General features: G+C 37.6%; 1 protein-coding gene across 8 annotated transcripts in view; it reads right to left on the bottom strand.

Annotated features, from left to right (window-relative positions):
- Window positions 1-22,801, bottom strand: part of ttn.2 (titin, tandem duplicate 2) — a 163,009-nt gene that overhangs the window by 103,233 nt on the left and 36,975 nt on the right. For 4 of the 8 annotated variants that reach the window (XM_056265681.1, XM_056265682.1, XM_056265684.1 and 1 more), the window contains exons 37-53: window positions 19,343-19,621; window positions 5,225-5,353; window positions 4,866-5,139; window positions 4,391-4,574; window positions 3,970-4,053; window positions 3,447-3,714; window positions 3,088-3,348; window positions 2,605-2,814; window positions 2,441-2,518; window positions 2,314-2,340; window positions 2,139-2,192; window positions 1,996-2,046; window positions 1,684-1,734; window positions 1,270-1,341; window positions 974-1,033; window positions 712-783; window positions 96-272 (exon numbers count right to left, since the gene is read on the bottom strand). In XM_056265681.1, the coding sequence (XP_056121656.1) occupies window positions 96-272; window positions 712-783; window positions 974-1,033; window positions 1,270-1,341; window positions 1,684-1,734; window positions 1,996-2,046; window positions 2,139-2,192; window positions 2,314-2,340; window positions 2,441-2,518; window positions 2,605-2,814; window positions 3,088-3,348; window positions 3,447-3,714; window positions 3,970-4,053; window positions 4,391-4,574; window positions 4,866-5,139; window positions 5,225-5,353; window positions 19,343-19,621 (2,331 nt within the window). The remainder of the gene's footprint in view (window positions 1-95; window positions 273-711; window positions 784-973; window positions 1,034-1,269; window positions 1,342-1,683; window positions 1,735-1,995; window positions 2,047-2,138; window positions 2,193-2,313; window positions 2,341-2,440; window positions 2,519-2,604; window positions 2,815-3,087; window positions 3,349-3,446; window positions 3,715-3,969; window positions 4,054-4,390; window positions 4,575-4,865; window positions 5,140-5,224; window positions 5,354-19,342; window positions 19,622-22,801) is intronic. The other 4 variants (XM_056265685.1, XM_056265688.1, XM_056265683.1 and 1 more) reach the window with 3 other exon arrangements.

Raw genomic sequence — 22,801 nt, 5'->3', positions numbered from 1 at the left:
GAAACTGGACAATTGCAACAACAAAGACAGGTATATAAAAAGCTTGTAGACAAGAACATGAATACACAACATGAAGCATAAGCAATTAACAGTACCTTTAGCTGGAGGTGACTCAGGCTTCTTCACAGGAGTAGGCTTAGCCTCAGGCTCGGGCTTAAGTTCAATCTTGGATTTTGGCTCTGGTTTGGGCTCAGCTACTGGTGTGGCTTTAGGCTCTTCAGGTTTAGGTGCAGGAGCCACGGGAGCTATAGGTGCTGCTGGCTGTGACACTTCTTCATGTAACACATATTTTGGTATTAGTACATTTGTAGCATTTCAAAAGAGTTGAGATATGAATGAAAACAGCAGTGTGAAGCAGTTAAAATCATACATCAAACAGAGAAAAAGACAACAAGATAACTAAAAATGGAAAGACACAAGATTTGCTGTTTGCATGCAATAAGAAAAAGAACAAGCAGACCTGACATCAATAAAGATACCAGACATACAAAAAGGAAAGAATTAAGAGGGTCATATCTGATTTTGTCAATTTGTTCACAAACCGTTTATGCATAACATACATAAACAGACATTGAAGCAAAATGTCTACATTCACAAGAGGGCGTAAAAAAGGACTTCATCAGCGGTATAAGAGGTGTATATGCACACATTAATAACCAGGTAATGTGACACAGAACAGGAAATAATGGCATGTGTTCTTTCTTTGCATACCTTTTGCTGTGGGCCGTTCAATTGGCTCTGGCACTGTAACTGCAGTAACTATTTCTTCCACAGGCTTTTTGGCTTTTTGGACAAAAAATGATTACAAATGCTTTAAGAATATTTAATTAGACAAAAAAACAAACAAAAAACAATTACACTACAACAGAATATTGACATCACAGACAGAATTAGAAGAAAGTTTATAAAGTGCTCTTTATACAAACGGAAATTGATTAAAACACTGGAGCACATTAGACAGACATTTGCATACCTTTCACAGGTACTTCAGTTTTTAGCTCCACTGGTTTAGATGGCTCAGGTTCCTCGAATTCTTTGAGAATATTAAGAACAATTACTCTATAATATCAAGACTAGTAGCTTCAGCTTTGAGAGTGACCATGCATATCAAAAACATTGACAGCACATAACATTGATGACACGCATAACTAAGGATGTGAAAGTTAACACAAATTTACAAACACACCTATAAACATGACAAATGTGAAGATTATGCATGCATGTTTGCCAACAAGTAGTAAAGCAGTGAGCTGTTTTCTCTTTCAGTACCTGTTGTTGGAGCCACCTCTCTCATTCCCAAAGTTTTTCTACTGACAGCCTCTTCGATCGGGACCCTTGGGGCTGGTGAGACAAAGAAAGTCCTTAGGATAATCGGCATAATTACCATAATAACTGGCATTGGAGAAACATATGACAACAACACAAAATCTTAAAAATAAATCTGTTTCAAAAGATTTAAGTTGGTAAAGTTACATATGATTGTATGACGACACACTACAAACAACACATACAATACAACTTAATGAGACATTGTGAAGGCATGGTGAAGACAAAGGGAAATAAAAACATTATATGAATGTCAGAAATACATACGACACAGATATAACAATAAGTGAGCAAACAAAAGAGGGTTAGAACAACATGGTGAATTATATTTGTTGACCCAAAAGCTCTCAGTAATACCTGTGACTGATATTTCCTCTACAACACTCTCCTCTGTCCAGGTCACATACTCTGGTGAATAGTAAAATGTTGTAACAAGTGTCAAAAGAAGAATACTTTAAATATTGACGTTATTTGGTTATTTCACGCAAGATGTTGGTAAATCCAAAAAACAAAACAAAAAAAAACTCACACAATCATGTTATTCTTTAGAATTTTTTGTTGTTGAACAGATGAATGGTTAATTGTTTTTTGTCAATTTTAGTGAATGATACTTTATGAAAAGGATGACGTGAAAAAGTTAGTTTAATTCTTATAATAATGCAGTTTTACCTCTCGTTTCCATTTTTTCTTCATAATGGTAATATTCCGTGGAAGATTCAGCTTTTTGAAAATAATAAGTGTGTGAGGAACTGTCTCTTATTTTAAGGATATATTTATTTTTAGAAGTCATTTTTATAACATCCCAACCTTACCTTCAATGGTTAATGCAGATGCCTCAGGCACTTGTATTGATGTATCCGGGATGTCTGTGTGAGTGTTATTTAACATTCTTAAATTTACTTATATAAATTAATGGACTATGTGAAATAATCTGTCAATTTGAACTATAGGTGTTAAAAAAAACTTGAAAAAGTGTCACATACTTACCATAAGGTACACTTTCTATTTCAATTTCTGGGGGGGGGGAAATAAAAATAAGAAAAAACTGTAAGGAGCCTTGATATTCTAGAGATTGTTAGTTAAGTAAATGCTGGAGCACGACAGCTGTACCGACCTTTGCCTGACAGGTAAAGTTCAGCTGTACTTTTAGCCTCACCCCTGGGCTCCAATCTGACAATGACCGAGTACACGCCTAAAGGATTATTGATTTGGTTAAATGGGCCTTGTTTTTTAATATTATTAAAACGAATAATGGTCCCACACTGGAACTCCACAAACCTTCATCAGCAGAGGTAACATTGCGGATGATCATGAAGTGCCGTCGCCCTTCACTTTGAAAGGTATATTTGGGGCTCTCTTTAAGCTCCCAAGTGTTCTTATACCATGTTACAATAGCATTGTCGAAAGACACCTCACACTCAAAAGTGGCGGATTGATGTTCTCGCACCACAATGTTCTGGATGCGTTTGGTGAAATGTATTTGCTTGGCTAGAAAAAGATAACGCAAGGTGGATGATTAGGACTGAATCTGATGTGGAACCTTTTTTTCTTTTTCTTTTTTTTTCTAATACAGTCTGTTAAGATTTGCTATTAAAGAAAGCCAGGAAAATGTGAAGACAAAATATCCATGGCATTTAAAATAAGAAGAGTTCTTTTTCCATAAGAGGTGAAGAAGAAGTAGTCAGATGATGATAGAAGAGGTTAGTGGATGGCATATTTACAGTAATCATAAGTCTGACAGTTCAGTGAATCTATACAAACCTTCAATCGAAAGATTTGCAGTCGTTTCAAGATTTTTATATTTGCAGGTATATTCTCCTTGGTCTTCAGGTCTAACATTTTTGATTGAGAGCTTCTGAGTGTAATTGGCCACAGCAAATGTATATCTGCTTTGAGGCTCTAAAAGCTTCCCATTTTTAAACCACTGGGTTTTTACATTAGGTTCAGAGAACTGGCATGTCAATGTACAGGTCTGGCCTTCCTTACCAGCCACATCCTGCATTCGCTGTTCCACTTCAGCCTCTGCAGAAAAAATAAGGGTCAATATTGTAAAAACATACCGTATAAAATATAGTTATAAAGTTTTGCATTCACTAAAAGGAAATGATGTTGCTACATACCCAGCACTGTCAGTTTGGCACTGGAGATATGTGGGCCACACACAATACGATAATTGCCTTCATCTCTTGTCTGGCAATCCTTGATCTTTAAGATGTGACGATCACCCACAATTTTGATGTCATACTTGTCACCACTGTCAAGTTTTTGGGTTCCTTTGTACCAGGACAGTGTGATTTCAGGGTAGTTAATCTTGATCTCACATTCAAACACAGCTTCCTTCTTAACAGCAGTTGTCTGGTCTGTGATATCACGTACCACAGTGACAGGCTGCATAGAAAACAAAAGAACACATTAACACACTATAAATTACATACAGTGGCTCCACAAAGTATTTAGACACAATATTTGGACACTAACCAAAGCTGTATTAAGCAAAGTGGGAAATTCTAGGCAATACTGTAGTAGCCAACATTGTAAGAGCTGGTTGTGAAACAAGTCTGTTATATAATACAATGATATTCAAGTATTTTTTGCTGTCTGAAAGAACTTATTTAATATAAATGATAAAATTAGATTTCAAACCTCTGTTTGTTCCATCCTCTTTTGCAAATCAGCAACAAGTTTAGCCAAATCTTCCTCAGACTCTCTTGCACCACTTTCCACTTCCTGTAATATAATAAATCCAAGCAGTGAAACAATTAATATAATTTATAATTCCTGGCTTGAAAGTTGAGTTCCTGAAAGGTGTCACTAAATGCCTTCCATGACCATATTCTTTAAGCTAAACTATTAAGATTTATCAATTAAAATGAGTATTATCATGAATCAATGGACATTTTTGATAACAAAGGTTAAGGTTGCAGTGCACTTTGTTTGGAAAGACACTGAAATGTGTCAGGGAGATAATTAGGTAATGTATCATAAATTGATACAGAAACAATGTGCTTGGTCTTATCACCCAAAGGAACTAATGCTGTTGTACTGTTATCTGACTCAATCTTACTGGTCTTCCACTTTCTTGTTCTTTTTCCCTCTTCAGAAACTCAATAGCTTGAAGGAGTCCCCGGTAGTCTGTGATGCCATACATGCGAGCGTATTTCTCATACTCCTTGGGATCAACATTTCTAAGCAACTCAACAATGTCAATATTCTTGTCCTCTTTAGGGCTTTTCTGCTTTGATGGAGTCCTGTAAAAAAAAAAAAAAAACTTAGGCAATCTTGTATAGTTTACTAGTTATTATATTAAAGCAGTGTTTCACAAAGTTGGGGGACGTGACCCCTACTGGTCCATTGCACAATTGCATCATTAAAAAAAACTCAACTTAAACTCAAGTAGGCACAAATGGTGCAGCTTTAATAGCAACCCATGTATTTAATACAAATTTAGCCTTTTATTAAGTTATTTTAAATTAAAATTTCTAACTAATGCTGGTGGAGAGGGGTCCTTGGAGATGGTTTGCAATTTGACACACACTTACTTCTTGAGTTTGACCACTTCTAAAGATGTCTCTTTCTTCTCATCAACATTCAAGTCTGTGCTGCACTCAATTTCTCCATGTTTGTTTGAAGCAACACATCTGTACTGGCCAGTGTCAGATTTGGTCACCTCTCTAATCTCCATCTTGGCCTCTTGGCCCTTTTGTTCAATACTGATGCGACCACCATGAGTCATCTGCCTCCATTTGCCCTTCATCCATTTCACATTGGGAATGGGGTCGCCACCAACTTTAGCAATGAAGGTAGCTGTACCCTCTGTAAAAACATAAAAGTTTCAATAACATGTTCTTCTACATTTCAATACAGTTCACCCATGAAAAGGAAAAGGAGCATCACTCACTCTCAATGATATGGACACTCTTTGGCTCCTCAATAAAGAACAAGTTGTCCAACTTTTTAACTGCTTGTGGTGGTGAAGGTGCAGCCTTTGCCGGGGCAGGTGCAGCCGGGGCAGGTGCTCCTGGTTTCTCTGAAACTTTTAAAGGAATTTTGCAGTGAGATACATACATTTTTAGCTAAAGATATCCAAGAACAAGGCTTAAATCATTTCGGACAACAAAAACTCAAGATCTGTTGAACTTTTTCAAAACGCACAGCTTGCAGGAAGAATAAGAATGGCAACGAAACATTTGCAAAGAAGCGGATTTGGCCAAAACAATCACTGAGACCTGTTTGTAAGCAACAAGCATATACTTAGCCTGACAAAAGTAATCTGTTGCCAGGTCAAGAAAAAAAACCCAGAAGACAGAAATAGATTAATGAAAGATTAATAATTACTCAAATATTCTAATATTGTCAAATAGCCAACATAATGGAAAGGTTAGGATAAAGCAAATAAAATAAAAAATCTAAGGAATATAAAAGCAGCCAAAAAAGAAAGAATTAGCCTACCAAGAATGATAAAACCATTATTTTTCTTACATAAAAAAAATATTTTTCTTATTTTCTTTGCAAGCAACAAGCACTTAGCCTGACAAAAGTAATCTGTTGCCAGGTCAAGAAAAAAAAACAGAAGACAAAAATAGATTAATGAAAGATTAATAATTACTCAAATATTGTAATATTGGCTAATAGCCAACTTAATGGAAAGGTTAGGATAAAGCAAATAAAAAAAAAAATATAAGGAATATAAAAGCAGCCAAAAAAGAAAGAATTACCAAGAATGATAAAACCATTATTATTTTTCTTACACACAGAAGAAAATACCTTTGATAGTGACTTTAGACTTGCAGAACTCACTACCAGCCTCATTGGTTGCTTTGCAGAGATAATCTCCAGTATCTGTCTTAGATACACGAATCATCTGCAATGTGGCAGTGCCATCAACAAATGTGATCTTAGTGTTTGCAGATGAAGAAAGATCCTGTCTGTCCTTCATCCACTGAATCTTTAGAGGAGGAGATCCACGTACATGGCAGCTGAGGGTAAGTGTCTCACCCTCAGTCACAGTCACTGGTTTAAGAGGCAAGTCAAAGCTTGGTGGTACCTTTTGCTCTGTATTCAGAAAAAAAAAAGTCATTTATAAAAGGGACATTTCACATGTTATGTATTACATACATATTTTACAAGAAAGTACTATGGGACTACCATAGTATTTACCAAGGTACTTCCAAGAATAATTAAATTTAGTACCATGGAATTACCTTCTGATACCATCATTGTACCACGGCACTGCCACAGTATTTTATGTAAGGAATAGAACATTTATAACAAGACAATGGAAATAAGAAAAACTTGACATAGAAACCAGCAGTATACCTGTAATCTGAATTGACACTTCACAAGAGGCAGTGCCAGCTTCATTGGAGACTTTGCACATATATGTGCCACTATCTGACAGTTGAGATTTTTTGATGCACAGGACAGCCAGGCTGCTCCTGAAGGTTACATCATAACAGTCAGAGGTGAAGATTTCTCTTTCATCTTTATACCAGTTGACAGTCAGTGGCTGTGATCCAGCAACACGACCCTCAATCTTCACCATTTTGCCCTCAGTGTCCTCAATAGTTGCTGAAGGCTTTTTGGTAAAACTAGGTGGAATTTTGCGTTCTATAGGAACAATAAATAGAGGTGTTGTTAGACAGGACATATATGATAGACAAAAGTGTTTTTTCTATCTAAATGCATATATCAAAACTAAAGAATTTGTGAAAGATGCTCAACAGTTCCACCTGTTGACATATTGTAAGCAAAGAAAAACATTACAAAGGCAAAGGCATGAAGAATGAAAGACACAAAAGTAAAAGATATAAAGCACCACAAGGTCAGACCTAAGACAATAAAGACAATGAAGACAGTCACACCGAAAAGCAGTGACCAAATACCTTTCACAGAAACCTCTGTGGAACAAGAGTCCTTCCCAATTTCATTATTAGCATGGCAAGAATAACGACCGGAGTCTGCTTTATCAGCCTTCAAAATTGTTAAATGAGGGGTGTTATCCACACACGATATCTTATAATTGCCCCCTGTACGGATGTCCTTGTGATCCTTGGACCAAGTAACTTTTATAGGCAATGATCCCGTCATGTGGCATTCCAGTTCGACAGTATCTCCCACTGTCACATCCACGGGTATAAGCTTTTTATCAAACACAGGTGGATATCTGGGCTCTGTGGAGTTGAATAGAGAGAACAGTACAATTGTATAGACATGTTAACATCCATTTCAGTGCGTTTCACAACAAATGAAACTCATTTAATCAGAGAACAATATGAAAGAGATAAACAGACCTTGAAGCGTGAGCTTGGCTCTACAAGAAGCAGTTCCAACACTATTAGTAGCAACACAGGTGTATTCACCAGAATGTCTCATTTCACCCTTGGCAATCTTTAAGATAGCAGAGTTATCATCAAAAGACATTGTGTTTTCTGAATTGCTCCTTAGAGCTTCACCATCTTTGAGCCAAGAGACCTCCATAGGAGAGGATCCTGCAACACGACACTCGAACTGGACAGGCTGCCCTTCAATTTGTGTAATGCTAGTAATCTTTTTAGGGAAAGAAGGTGGTGTTTTCACATCTGGAAAGCAAAACATTAAGCAAAATACATTGATAGTGGTTACACAGTGTAGGTGAATCCTTAAGAGACAGATTCAGAGCTTTAGAAAGAAATTTGCATCACCTTGTACAGTTAAGTGGCAGCTGCAAGAGGCAGATCCTATGCTGTTTTCTGCCTTACATGTGTATTCCCCAATGTCAGATTTGGTAACTTTAGCTAGTTTCAGGCAGGCGGTGCCTTTAAAGAACTCCATCTTGCAGGTTGGAGAAGAACGCACTTTGCCATCTGCCTTGAACCATGACACTTTAATTTCAGGAGTGCCACCAATCTGACATTTCAGACAAACTGCATCACCTGCAGTGACTTCCATAGGCTCCAAACTCTCAATAAACAAAGGTGGTTCTAAAAGTGACAAAACATATTCCATAAAGACAAGCATGCACATTTTTATATTGTCTCACAGTAGCTTATATTGAGCACATCTACTCAGAAACAAACCTAAAATGGACACTGCTGCTTCACAAGTGTCGAGTCCAGCATCATTAGAAACCTCACAAGTGTATTTTCCAGCAGCCTCTTTATCACTGTTTAGACACTCCAGGATGCAGGAGTTCTCAGTGGTCGTAATGTTGTACTTGTAAGAGGAGTAAATTTCCTGTTCATCTTTATGCCATTTCACAAGAATCTTAGGGCTTCCCGCATATGTGCATTCAAGTATCAGCGACTTGCCCATTTCAACAGAGAGGTTCTTTAGCTTCTTGACAAAGCATGCAGCCTCTGAGGAAAATGACATATATACTGTATGTGAAACACAAAGTTCTGCTATAACAAGTATACGGGAAATTGCTACTCATATATTAACTAAATTAAAACTAACCTTTAACAAAAAGATTCACAGGACAGTTTTCCTTCCCAGCATCATTTATGATCTGGCAAGTGTACTCGCCAGCATGAGATTTATCAATGTTGTAGAGCTCTAGAATTGCTGTATCTCCTCTTAAAGCAATCTCACAGCTTCTCCCAGACACTACTTCCTCACTGCCTCTAAACCATTTCAGTTTCATTGGGGTACTTCCTTGAACGGTTGCTGTAAAGGTGACATTTGTGCCTGGGAGGGCTTCCACCAGTTGAGGTGTGGTCACAAAAGAGGGGGGTTCTGTAGCAAATATGACACGGAAAAGGTTGTGAAATGTGGTTTAACCAATAGATTTACATTTATCAGTTATTATAAATTATTCTACAGTCAAACACTAACCTTTAACTATTAAGGAAGCAGATGTCTCTGCAGTTCCTGCACTGTTTACTGCTTTACATTTATATGTGCCAGAGTCTGAAAGTTTCAGAGTTGGCACTTTCAATGTGCAGGTATTCTCAGCAAATGTAATGTCATAGTTCGGCCCACTTTTAATCTCCTCTTCATCATGGTACCAAGAGATAGTGAGAGGTGCAGACCCTGAAGCTTTACAGTCCATTTCAATAGAATTTCCAACAATATTCTGTGTGTCCTTCAGTCTTCGTGAGAACGAAGGAGGGGCGATTTTGTCTGTTTGACCAAAAACAACATACTCAACTTTTGGCTGCATAAGAAATCATACGCAATTCTAAGATTGTAACAAATATTAAATACAAGAATATTTAACATTACTGACCCAAAACAGTGAGGTCCATTTTGCAGCTATCACTGCCAACTTCATTCTTGATCTCAAATGTGTATTCTCCAGTATCACTTTTCTCTGTTGACAACAGCTTAAGACTGGAGATCATTTTTGAGAAGGTGATTTTGTATTTTCTACCTGAAGACAGCTCCACACCATTCTTGTACCATTTTGGCTTAAGTTCTGGAGTTCCAGACACAGTGCACTCTAAGGCTGCGGTTTCACCAGCGGTTACACTGATTGACTCTGTCTTATCGACAATTGCTGCAGGTTCTAGAAATTTAGAAGCGTCATTAAGGTTATTTACACAATTCAATTAATTTTAAAAGATTAAATGTACTTGAGAGGGAAAAATATTATTCTTACAAACCTAGGACTGTTAGGTTCGCTGTGCATTCAACTACTCCAGCATCATTTTTGAGCTGACATGTATATTTTCCAGCGGTGGTAGATTCAGCTTTAAATATCTTAAGAGTGACCTGATTATTCTCAAATGTAATTTTCCTGTTGTCACCATCTCTGAGAATGTGGTCTTTATCCTGAACCCAAGACACAGTTATAGGCTGTGAACCTTTGACTGTTGCCAACAAAATCACCTCTTCACCAGACTTGGCTGTCGTATTGGATAATTTCTTCACAAACGCTGGTGGTTCTGAATGTCAGGAAGATGGTCATCAGAGAGTCAGAAAAATAAAGTGTAAAACAAGTATTTACTACTTTAAATGGTTGCCTTACTGACCTCTTAACTTTACAGTGCCCTGGCAGGAATCACTTCCAACAATATTGGATGCTTTGCACATATATTCTCCTGCATCTGATACTTCCATTCCAAGGATGTGGAGAGTTGCAGAGCATCCCTCAGACACAAATTTATACTTCCTACTCTCTTTTAACTGTTTTTGATCTTTAAACCAGGTTATCTCAAAAGGAGCTGAGCCTTTCAGCTCACAGTTAAGACTGCCATCTTTGCCCTTCAGCCCCTCAACTGGTGTTGGGACTTTGTGGAAAGTTGGTGGTTCTACAAGAAAGTAATTAAAATTAAAAATAACGCTTATGCATATTAAAATCAATAAAATAGATCATATCTATTATCAATAACTAGAACTAAAACGATTAATAAAGCTGAAATAATATAAAATATTAATATTACATGAAAAATTTACAAGTAAACAAAATTAAAATGTTGCCTTGGCAAACTAAGTTGAAGTACAAAAATTACTAACTAGAAATGAATAAAAACTAAAAGTGAAATCAAATAAAAAATAAACCTAAATATTAACATGTAAAATAAAACACATAAAATGATACTAAAATAACACATCTGAAACATATAGACCATGTCAGTTAATGCTCATGCTAATAAAGGCATAAGCATTAAAGGCATAAGCATTAAACTAGTGAGTGAAAGATCCATCCACCGTCTAACCTTTCACTGTGAGTGTGGTACTGCAACTCTTAGTTCCAGCATCATTCTGGACTTCACAGGTGTAGACTCCATTGTCCTCAAAGCTGGACTTGAAAATTTCAAGGACTGCCACAGAGTTATCGAAAGTCATTCTCAAGTTGCCACCATCACTGAGTATGGCATCATTTTTGTACCAGCTTATTTTCAGAGGAGCTGTGCCAGTAACTTTGCATTCAAGCTGGAGAGGCTCTCCCATCTTTATGACTTTTGCAGCTGGCAGTTTCTGTACAAACTCTGGAGGTTCTGTAAAACCAAAATTACAACATGTTATCACAATGAATAATGTAATATATAAAATGGATCACTGAAGATAGCAGATGATGGCTGAAATGGAGTAAAGCGTTATGACGAACAGTAATGAAGTAAGATGATGGTGACAGGCAGACAGACAGTTTATGTAAGCGAGACAAGAAAATGCAAATGGTGAAGCATTAAAAAAGAATGATAATGAAGAGTGTCGATAAGGGTACTTGAAAAGATGTCCAACCTTTAACCAACAAGGTTGTGGTGCATTTAGCGGTACCAGCATCATTGCTTATTTGACAAGAGTAAGTTCCACTGTGTGATATTCCAACCACAAAAAGATCTAGGAAGCATGAGAGGCCCTCCAGGCCAGTAAAACAGGAAGGTCCACAAATCAGCTCAGTGTCATCCTTGAACCATTTCACTGTGAAGGGAGGTGTTCCCTTAAATGTACTCTTAAAGCGAACAGTGGTATTTGGTATGACAGCCTGTGATTCTGGAACCAACACAAAGCTTGGTGGCTCTAAATAATTGATGGGAAAGAAAGACAAATACATCTGTTAAGAAACCGGCAGCCATCAGAGATCTTAGGGTAATGAAATATACTACTAAATACTACAAAAGCCATCTGACCTTTCACTCTCAGTGTACCACTGCATTCACAACTGCCCGCTTTGTTTGTAATTTTACAAGTGTACATTCCAGTGTCAGTTTTCTCTAAACACTCAATTTCCAAAGACACGCTGTTGTCATGCTGAAGAAGTTTATGTTTGGTTCTTCCTGACAGTTTAGTTCCGTCCTTCACCCACTCCACAGTTATGGGGAGTGAGCCTGATATTTTACATCCGATTTGAACATTTGTGCCCAGAATTTCCTCCATCTCCATCAAAGGTTTGATGAAGGATGGGGGTATTATTTGCTCTGATAAAAACAAAGAAAATAAATATCATAAATATCACTACAATTCAACTAATACTAATTATTCCATTAATCATGAAGGAACACTAACCTAGCACATTTAAAGTCACTTTGCACTGGCAGGCACTGATGTGGTTGGAGACCTCAAACACATAAGTTCCTTTGTCTTCCAATTGGACAGATTGAATTTTAAGTTGGCTGACATTATTGATGAAGCTAAGGCTGTGCTGTCTTGAAGGCATCACTTCCTTGCCATCTTTACTCCATTTGACTTTCAGCTCAGGAGAGCCCGTAACTTTGCACTCGAAGCTTACTGGATCTCCAGTAGTGACATTAATCACATCTGGCTTTTCAATTATCTGAGGTGGCTCTGGGGATAACATAACACTTATATTTATAATAGCAAGTCTTTAGGATGGACAGCTACAAAAAGCACTTGCAAAAATAACCAACCTTGCACTACAAGTGTACCAAAACACTTCTCTTGCCCCGCCTCATTCACAGCCTGACAGGTGTATTTTCCACTGTGGATTGACTCACACACAGGGATTCTCAAAGTGGCAATATTGTTCTCAAATGCCCTCTCAATTGCAGGATCCTCCAAAATCCAGTTTTCATCTTTCTGCCATTGTATGGATAGAGGAGGTGATCCTCTTACAACACATTTAAACTCAACCTTTTTTCCAAGAACTGTGACAACATTTTCAATCCTCTCCACAAACGATGGAGGCTCTGATAGGAAGTGCAAAATATGTTAAACAAGGTGAAAAGAGATACAATCGTATATGAAACTGATATAAAAAAAACTCAAAGCTAACCTTTTATGCTGAGTGTTGTCTGACTTGAACAACTCCCAATTTCATTTGCTACAATGCACTGATATTCTCCAACATCTAAAGCATCACATTTCTGTACATCAAGAGTCATTATAGAGCCATTCTTCTGCAAAACTACATGCTTAAGGCTTGATTTGATATCCTTTAAATCTTTTTGCCAAGTCACCTCAAAAGGAGCTGTGCCTTTTACCCAACATTCAAAATATGCATTTGAGCCATTCACAACCTCAAGAGGACTCAATGGCTTGACAAGAACTGGTGGCTCTGAAAAATGAAAAAAACTTGGTATAAAAACAGTTCTATGCTCTGGCTATAGACATTTTAAAAGAACCATAATAAAACACTGAAATGCCTACAAAGTGCACTATATACTAACCTTTCACTCTTAGTTCCATACTACAGCTCTCACTGCCCGCCTCATTCCGGGCTTCACAGTAGTACAGTCCACTGTCTTTGATATCACTGCTACTTATCTCAAGCCGTGCGAGAAAATCGACAAAAGTAATTTTATGCTTGTCGCTTGGACTTATTTCATTACCATCTCTGAACCAGTAGGTGTCTATCTCTGGAGTGCCTGTAATATGGCATTCAAAAACTACCAATTGGCCTGGTTTTACCACTGTTATTTTTTCAGGTTTGCGGGTAAATTTGGGGGGTTCTGAAAAAAAAGTAAATTAAATTAAATCAAGTACTTATTTTAGCATTTAACAAAGGTTCAAGAACATTTTTTAAAGAAATTTTAGTGAAAACCTTTAACGAAGAGCATCGCTTGGCAGGCATCTGATCCAACATCATTACTTATTTCACAGACATAGTCTCCAGAGTCTGAAGGCTTTGCAAAAAAGAGCTCAAGTGAGCTGGAAGTGTCACTTTTCTGAACTGAACAGTCAATTCCTGATGTAACTTCTTTCTTATCCTTAAACCATTTAATGGTCATTGGTGGCGTTCCAGACACAAGAACATTAAACTGCACTTTGGATCCTGGTATAACGTCTTGTGATTCAGGCTTCTCAATGATTGATGGAGGTTCTGCTTGCAAGAGGGAGATTTAAGATTACAGATTAAAAGAAGATAAATTTTACTAAAAAGCATAATAAATTTACTGAAACTAACAAATCAAATCGTCGCTCATAAAAGTCAAGGGTAATTGCAAACCTTTAATTTTCAGCATGCCAGAACACTGAACAGTGCCTGCTTGGTTTTTAGCGATACAAGTGTAATTTCCACTGTCTGAACTATCAAGACGACTGATTTCCAAAGATGCCGCATTCTCAAAGAATATGCATTTTTGCTTCTCATTTGTCTCTATCTCCTTATTTTCCTTGAACCAAGTAACAGTTATGGGAAGAGATCCAGAGACCAGACACTCCAACTGTGTAAAAGATCCTTTTATACTCTCCATTTCCTTCAATTTTCTTGTGAAGGAAGGCTTGATTATTTGATCTGTTAAAGTGAATAGAAAATAAGATAGTTTTAATCTAAAATTTATCTGAAATGTTGATCTAAAACTTTTTATTTTCTAACATACTAACCTAAAACAGATACAACTGCCTCACAACTGCTGCTTCCAGCATCATTTGAAATCTCAAATATATATTCTCCAGCATCACTCTTCTCAGAAGAAAGAATTTTTAACATGGAGCTTGTATCTGTGCTCTGTACTTTGTATTTTTTCCCTGATGTCAGCTCTTTGCCATCCTTTAGCCATTTTGCTTTAAGAACTTTAGAACCAGAGTACCTGCACTCTAGAGTGGCAGGATCACCTACTGTAACACTGACAGACTTGGCTTGCTCTGTGATGTTTGCAGGCTCTGTAATTACAATAAAATATGTATAAATACATGAAAAAAGCTCTAAATCAAAAAGAGCTATGATACGATAACTGAAAAATAATGCTGAAGAAAAAGAGATTGAAATTGATAAGAACAATGCAAAAATAAGAAAACAAGCAATACTATAAATATGCAAATTAGTCTTAGAAAATTACTACACACCTTTTACTGCCAGTACTGCTGTACATTTCTGACTACCAGCTTCATTCTGAGCATGGCAAGTGTACTTTCCACCAAGTTTTAACTGCACACTAGAAATGTGTACCACTGCAGTCCAGTTCTCAAAAGATATCTGAACATGCTCAGATTCCTTGATCTCATGGTCATCTTTCATCCAAGAGATGGTCATAGGCAATGACCCTTTCAAAACACACTGCAAGGAAACCTCACCACCCAGGAGGACATTTGTATTATCCATCTTCAGCACAAATGATGGTGGCTCTAATTGAAGATTATCAAATGCAAGATGATGTTAGGACAATGTTCACAAGCTTTTTACTTTCACAAAAAAAATATATATTCCAAGACTTCCCTGAACGTACTAACCTTTCATCGTAATATGAAAATCACAAGAGGTTTGGCCAACTTCATTTCCTACAGTGCACTGATATTTGCCGACATCCCCAGGTTCAAATTTCAAAATCTGAAGAGCTGCTACATCATTTGTTAGGCTTATTATATGTCTTCTATCATTTCGGATCTGCATTGACTCTTTGAAACAGGAAATCTCACAGGGAGCTGAGCCTGACACAGTTCCTTCCAACACAACATCTGTGCCTTTAACAATTTCTTTGGATTCAAAAGGTTTCACAAATTCGGGAGGTTCTGAGATAAGAAAGCACCAATTAGCTAATTGAGAACTGCTTTAACCAACAGGAAATGACTTAAACATCCTTGAAAAGTAAGATGATTAACTTCAAACAAACCTTTGACTGTAACCAAGCAACTGCATCTATCACTGCCAGCTTCACTTGATGCTTGGCAGATATAATCTCCACTGTCTTCAACACAGCAATTGGACATTTTTAGTGTAGCAACTGAGTCGGTGAAGGCCATTTGGTATTTATCATTTGAGCAAAATTCAGTCTCATTCTTATACCATCTAATATTGATCTCTGGGCTGCCAGTCACTTTACATTCCAAAGTTGCAAGACTCCCATTCAATACTAGTTTAGTCAATTCAAGCTTCATCACAAATGTTGGAGGTTCTATAAAAAGAGAATGACACATTAAGATGAATTAAATAACTAAATTCAAAATAACAAAAAAATGAAGATCTAAAAATATCATCAGGAGTAAGAAAAGGCACCTTTCACAAATAAGGCGGCTGTGCATGAGACCCTTCCAGCATCGTTAGAAACTTGGCAAGTGTATTTTGCAGACTGATTTGGCTTCACAGAGTGCAGCTCCAGTGAACTTGAGTTGGCTTCTTTCTTGATGAAACAAGTTCCTCCAGTAAACATTTCTTTGTCTTCTCTGAACCACTTAATAATAAAAGGCGCTGTCCCAGTGAATCCAGCCTTTAGAACAACTGTAGTTCCTGGTATAACATCTTGGCTTTGAGGTTTCAAAGAGAAGACTGGGGGTTCTAAAGTTAATTTGAAAGGGTTGGGGAAAGAGATTATTTTAAGAACCACATTCCAAGTTGACAGCAAGCAAATACAAAAATTATAAAATGGGATCTATTATTCTAACCTTTAACAGAAACAGTTCCACTTGTTTCACTGTGTCCTGCAGAATTAGTTGCATGGCAGGTGAAAACCCCAGCATCTGATGTCTCTAAATCTGTTATTTTCAGTGTGGCTGTACTTTCCTGCATTTCAGTTTTATATTTTGTTCCAGTTGTAATGTCCTTTCCCTCTTTGAACCAAGATATTATTATAGGCTGGGATCCTGACACTTTACATTCCATTTGAATACTACCCCCAACATTACCATCTACCTTTTTAAGTGTTTTTGTGAATGTCGGAGGTATTATTTTATCTGTTTCAAAAGAGGTACAAAAAACTATTGTTAAAAAAAACACACACATACACACAAACAACCAACTGAAAGATAATTTAGGAAGAATACCACTAACCAAGAACAATGACTGAACAAGAACACTGCTCTTTTCCAACCCGATTAGAAACTTCAATTTTGTATTCACAGCTATCTCCCCGCTCTGCCGAGAGGATTTTCAAGACTGCCACATTGTCTTTGAAGGAGATTTTGTATTTTCGACTTCCTGTCATCTCTTTGCCATCTCTGAACCATTTTACTTTGAGATCTGGACTTCCTGAAACTTTGCACTCAAGAGTTGCAGAGTCACTTGCTGTTACACTGATGGATGGAGGTTTCTCAACAAATCTAGCTGGTTCTTTAACAAAAATGAAATAAATCAATTAATAAACCAATCATTTAATAACAATAATAATAATAATAATAAGAAGAAAATACTACAAAATAATATAATGCGAAATTGTGATATGTTTATGGTTTAATTCTAACCTTGAACTGAAACAGTGGCATCACATTTTTGTTTTCCGGCCTCATTTTCAGCTTGACAAGTATATTTACCCCCATGGTTAATGGCCACATTTGCTATTGCCAAAATAGTGATGCTGTTTTCAAAACTTGTGGTAATATTAGGATCATCATCCCTGACTAACTCTGAGTCTTTAAACCACTGAACTGTGATAGGAGCAGAACCCTTAAGAGCTCCTTGCAGTTTCAAAGCACTGCCTACAACTGCAGTGGTGTTCTCAACCTTCTTTACAAAGGATGGTGGGTCTGCGTAAAAAAAGGCAGATTAACTTTCACATTAAATAAAACATTAACAACAACGAAGCAATTTGTTTAGGCCATTGAAATTGATTGTACCAACCTTTCAATTTGGCCACTGCTTTTGTAGATATTTTACCAACGTCGTTGGAAATGCAGCACTGATAATCTCCAACATCTGCACTTTCAAAAGATTTGATTTCCAAGTATGCAACTGAGTCCTTTGAAACAATACTGTACTTCTTGTCAGAGGAAACTGGGTTTTTATTCTTAAACCAGGTCACCTCAAATGGAGCAGTGCCTGTAACTTCACATTCAAGCTGAGCTGTGCACCCTTTGACTACCTCCACCATTTGCAACTCCTTTTTAAATGCAGGAGGTTCTAAGAACAATAAAAGCAATAAGAGTTATATTATATTATAACTCAATATAATGAGCATTAATCAGAAGGTAAGAATCTTGAGTATTACCTTTTACAGTTACTTGAGAGCTGCAGCTTTCACAGCCAGCCTCATTCATCACTTCACAAGTGTAATTTCCACTGTCAGACTCAGACAATTCAATAATCTCAAGAGTGGCTTGGCCGGCCTTAAATGTGATTTTTTGTTTCTCAGAGGAACTAAGCGGTTTGTCATTCAAAAACCAAGTCACATGGAGTTCAGGCGATCCTTTGAGAGTGCACGACAGACGTGATGACATTCCTTGTTTCCATAAGATCTTAGGCTCTAGCCTTTTCACAAAGACTGGAGGTTCTACGGATTAAAATGCAATGGGGGAAAAGATCTTTGATTTGTTTGAAAGAAAAAGACAAGTTAAGAAAAGACAACTTCAACAGGTAAATATAAGAGACATGTGAAGCACCACCATGAAAATAAGCTGTAAGACTTAATATGGCAAAGAAGAGCAGCATCAACTGATGCTTAAGCTATGTGACATCCGTCTAAGCAATGCAAATACACTAATCTGCTCACACTGCAGAAATTAATACCCAGTCATGCAGATTTGTTTCAAATGCTGCATTTACCAAGGGCATTAATCTGAAAGTCTTACCTTGCACTGTCACGCTAGAAGAGCAACTGGTGCTTCCTGCCTCATTGGCAGCAGTACAGGTATATGTACCTGTATCTTTGAGTTTGGCTTTTTGAATCTCAAGACAGGCTATTTTTTCTTCAAAAGCTAGTTTACAGTCCATTGTAGTATGGAGTTTCTTGCCATCTCTCATCCAGATGATGGAAACACCAATGTCTTCATCTACGTGACATTCAAGACGTAGTGGGTTTCCCACAGCAATAGTGATTGACTCAAAGCTCTTCACAAAGTTGGGTTTGTCAACAACCCTCAGTTCAGAGAAGCACGTAGCTGTACCGACACTGTTTGAAGCTTTGCAAAGGTATGTTCCCTGATCACTTTGTTGTAGATTCAAGATTTCAAGAAAATACTTGTTCTTGTCAGAGGATGCTTTGCAGTGATCATCAATTGAAATGGCAATATTGTCTTTATGCCAGACAACATTCATTGGGTCAGAACCAGAAATAACACACTGAAATTTTGCTTGCTTGTCCACAAATAAAGTCATCGAATCAGGCTTTGATACAAACTCTGGTGGGAAAATCTCTACAAAAAGAAGATATCAATAAGAAGATATAAACAACTTTGCCAACAAAGTATCAAACACAAAGCATGTCAGCTCCAGAGTTAAATATTTCAAGACAACCAATGGACAATAAGAAAGTTATATTTGTCTTACCTGTCACACTTAGTTTAGCAGAGCAGCTGTCACTTCCATGGCGGTTTGACGCTTTGCATGTAAATTCTCCACTGTCAGCGACTGATGGGCTAAAGATCTCCAGGGATGAGGTGTGATGAAGGCTGATAATTCTGCATTTGTCAGTATGTCTGAGCTCAGAACCAGACTTGAACCACTTGAAGGTCACACCAGGAGCCTCCTTAATTTCGCATTCGAACTTTGCAGGACTGCCAACATTGACCTCCAGATTTTGAATTTTCTGCCTAAAAACAGGTGGCACTAAATTGTGCACACAGATAAAAAGCATATTAGTACATTATATTTAACATGTCCGCTAACAAGTAGTGAGAATGAAAAGCAGAAACCACTGATTGGCACTTTCAAACACCTGTAATGTTTTACAAAAACATTTACTACAAAGTTCAATAGGTTAAATGTAAACATTTAGGTACATCCTAGCATCTATAATATTTATAGATATGGTATTTTCAAAAAGTGCCAATTTCTGTGGTTACTGTAATGGAGTAAAAAAAAAAGCATTCCAGGAGTGACTGAAGAGTAATGGTGATCTCGCTATGAGGGAGAGAAAAACAAATTCCATGAAGAGTGAAAAAGACTTGACATCCTGGCATGCAAGCAAAAAAGATCAAGAATGAGGTGCTCAATGACTGATGAAACAATGAAAAACAATGGAGTATTTCATGACCAATTTACAGAGGTGAATACAAAAAAAGTGGAAAATACTGCAGGAGTGAAGGAGATGAATGTTGGAATGACACTGGAAGATCCAACGGGTTAAGAGTTGGTGTGAAGAAGTGAAGACATGCTAACATTTCAGTGATGGGAAAATGGTGGAAAAATCACAGCATTGTGAACAAGATCAGAGCGGAAGGCATTATGAAGGTATTTTCATATGAAACAAAGATCTATACTATTAGTTGGTGTGGAGATACTGAGAAAGCACGTCTGATGAAGTGTGTCTATTTTAGCTATGAATGCCAAGAGTTAGTCATGTGGTGACAAAATAATCCCATAATTCCAACCTCTTAAGACCACAGTGAGGTGGGAGGACGTTGAGGTCTTGCCAGCATCACCTACAGCCTCACAGGTATATTCTCCTTGATGATCCTTCATAACCTTGCTGATTACTAGTGTGTAAGTGTCATGGTCTATGGAACACTTGAACTCTTTGCCAGACTTAATAGATTTTCCATTAAAAAGCCAATTCACTTTCTTTACATGTCTAATAGTCAATGAAAATTTTGCCTCTGAATGTTCCTCTATTATAATATCCTCCAACAAGCTTTCAAAAATTGGGTAACCCTCTCCAACAACTTCTTTCTCTAATTTCATAAATGCTTCAGTTATATATTCCTCCCTTTCCTCTCTCTGAAACATGACTTCAGTGGACCGTTCATTTGAAACAGGCCCCAAAACAAGTTCAGTTGTCATACCTACATCCCTCCCATGCCCTTTTACTGTCACAGATCTGGTTTCTTGTTGCTCAACTTGGATAGACTGTTGAATCTCAATTTTTGATTCACTTGCCACATGAATAGTTGACTGTTGCACAAAAGCTTGCTCTTTAGCTGATACAGACTGAAAAGAGGCTTTGGCTTCAGTTTTTACAGTTGCAGATTGAATATTTGGTGATGTGAAAGGCTCTACATTTTCTGTAATTCTTACCATCTCCACCACAGGTGAAAGCAATTCTTTTGTAGAAGCCTTAGTAACCTGTAATCTTTGAGGCCTGTCGATTTGCATTGTGCCTGGCTGCTCTGAGGTCAGAACCTGTTGCTCTCGATAGACAATAGAGTAGAAAGCAGCTTGAAGTTCACTTCTGAGATCAGCAGTCTGGGGATAATCTCCTTCAAAAGCAATTGTAATTTCAAGTGGGGCACTTGCACTTGTGATAAGATAAGTGAACATGACAAATTTGGGTTCTCTCCTTTCTTTTACCTCATGAATTTCTACAGCTCCTAAACTCTCCACTACATCTGCCAGGATCAAAGGCTGGTCAAGAGCAACAGCAGTTGCAAGAGTACTTTTTAACTGGTATTTAAAGTCCAATGAATGTGGTTTTGGAGGCGCAATAACAAAAGTGAGCTCTTTGGGTAGCGTTTGGCTCTCTCTTGCCTCTGACACTAAAACAGTATCCATCTTTTGCTCACTGACAACTGCTGTGGTTGTTTCAGATTTTGTAATATCCTCAGATAACTCAGCTTTGATTACTCGCTTTTCTTCCATTAATACTGACTGTCTAACAGACTGTCCTTCCTGAATTTGAACTGCAAAGTCTTGTTCGGTGGCCACAAGAGCAATACAACTCTCTGTTGAGATAGCCTTTTCTTCTACATAAATTAATTCAGATGGGATTTTGGGTTCAACTTTGCTTTTAGACACAAATTTCTCAATTGTTCCTATATTCTCTGTGTGTCCCTCCTCTATATCCTGACTCTCTGACACAGATGTCACATGCACAATATTCCAGTGATCTTCTTTCTGAACTAGGGCACGCTGCTGTTTAACATCACTTACAAAAGGAGTTTCCTTCGGTAACGGCACTGGCTCTGAAAAGACTTGAAGAATACTTTCAGGTTTGGGTTCTTTTCTGATTTCAGACTGCATGCCTGTAACAGACACATCAAGATCTTCACAATAATCAGCAGTATGCTCTCTTTTCTCTTCTGTGCTTGCAGCATGATGACGGGCTTTTTCCTTTCTCTGTACTGCAATCTGTTTATCTGTTTTTTCCATTGAGATTATCCCTTCTTTTGTCAACGTATTTTCTAAATGAATTGCCTGAAGATGCAAAGGAGCAGGAGCCTCCTTACCAGGATGAATGAAAAGTTCTGTTTTTTGTGCTGAAAACTGAGAGGACTCCTCGCATGTCACTGTCTGCTGTAAATCCACTGACACAGTATGCTTAAGAACAGGACTTTTTTGAGCATCTGCCTTGCCTTGGACTGGTTTCTCACTGCCGAACCTGCCTTCAGATGGAAGAATATCCTGATCTGTGATGACCTGTAAATGTAGAACTTGTTCTTCTTCTCTCTGGGACTGCACTGAAATGGCACTTTCTAAACCTGGGATCAAACTTGACTGATCAGCTTGGAGCTGATGCTTTTCCTCAGCAACGAGAGCTGATTTAAATGCACTGTCTTTGACTAGAGATGCAGTCTCCTCAACTGGTCTGTGCATTGATAACCTCTGTTCTTTTGCTAAAGTTTGAGCAGTCTCACTAACTGAAAGGACAACTGGTTCTGGTGGTTCTTTCTTCACTGTTGTCTGAAAGGTAGATTCTTGAGTTGACAGTTCTTTAGTGTGACCTTCTGTGATCTGTTGTTTCTCCGTTGAAACTGCACTGTAAAGAATTTTAACTCCCTCTTTAACCTGGTAGCCCTTTTCCTGCTGAGTATGCGGTATAACCTGTGAATGTTCTTTAACAATTGGGAGTTT

The sequence above is a fragment of the Rhinichthys klamathensis genome, unplaced genomic scaffold, assembly GCF_029890125.1.
Source record: "Rhinichthys klamathensis goyatoka isolate OS25496 unplaced genomic scaffold, OSU_Roscu_1.1 h1tg000237l_1, whole genome shotgun sequence".
Taxonomy (NCBI): Eukaryota; Metazoa; Chordata; class Actinopteri; order Cypriniformes; family Leuciscidae; genus Rhinichthys; species Rhinichthys klamathensis.
The sequence above is the reverse complement of the archived record's forward strand: the minus strand, read 5'-3'. Positions and strand labels throughout refer to the sequence as shown.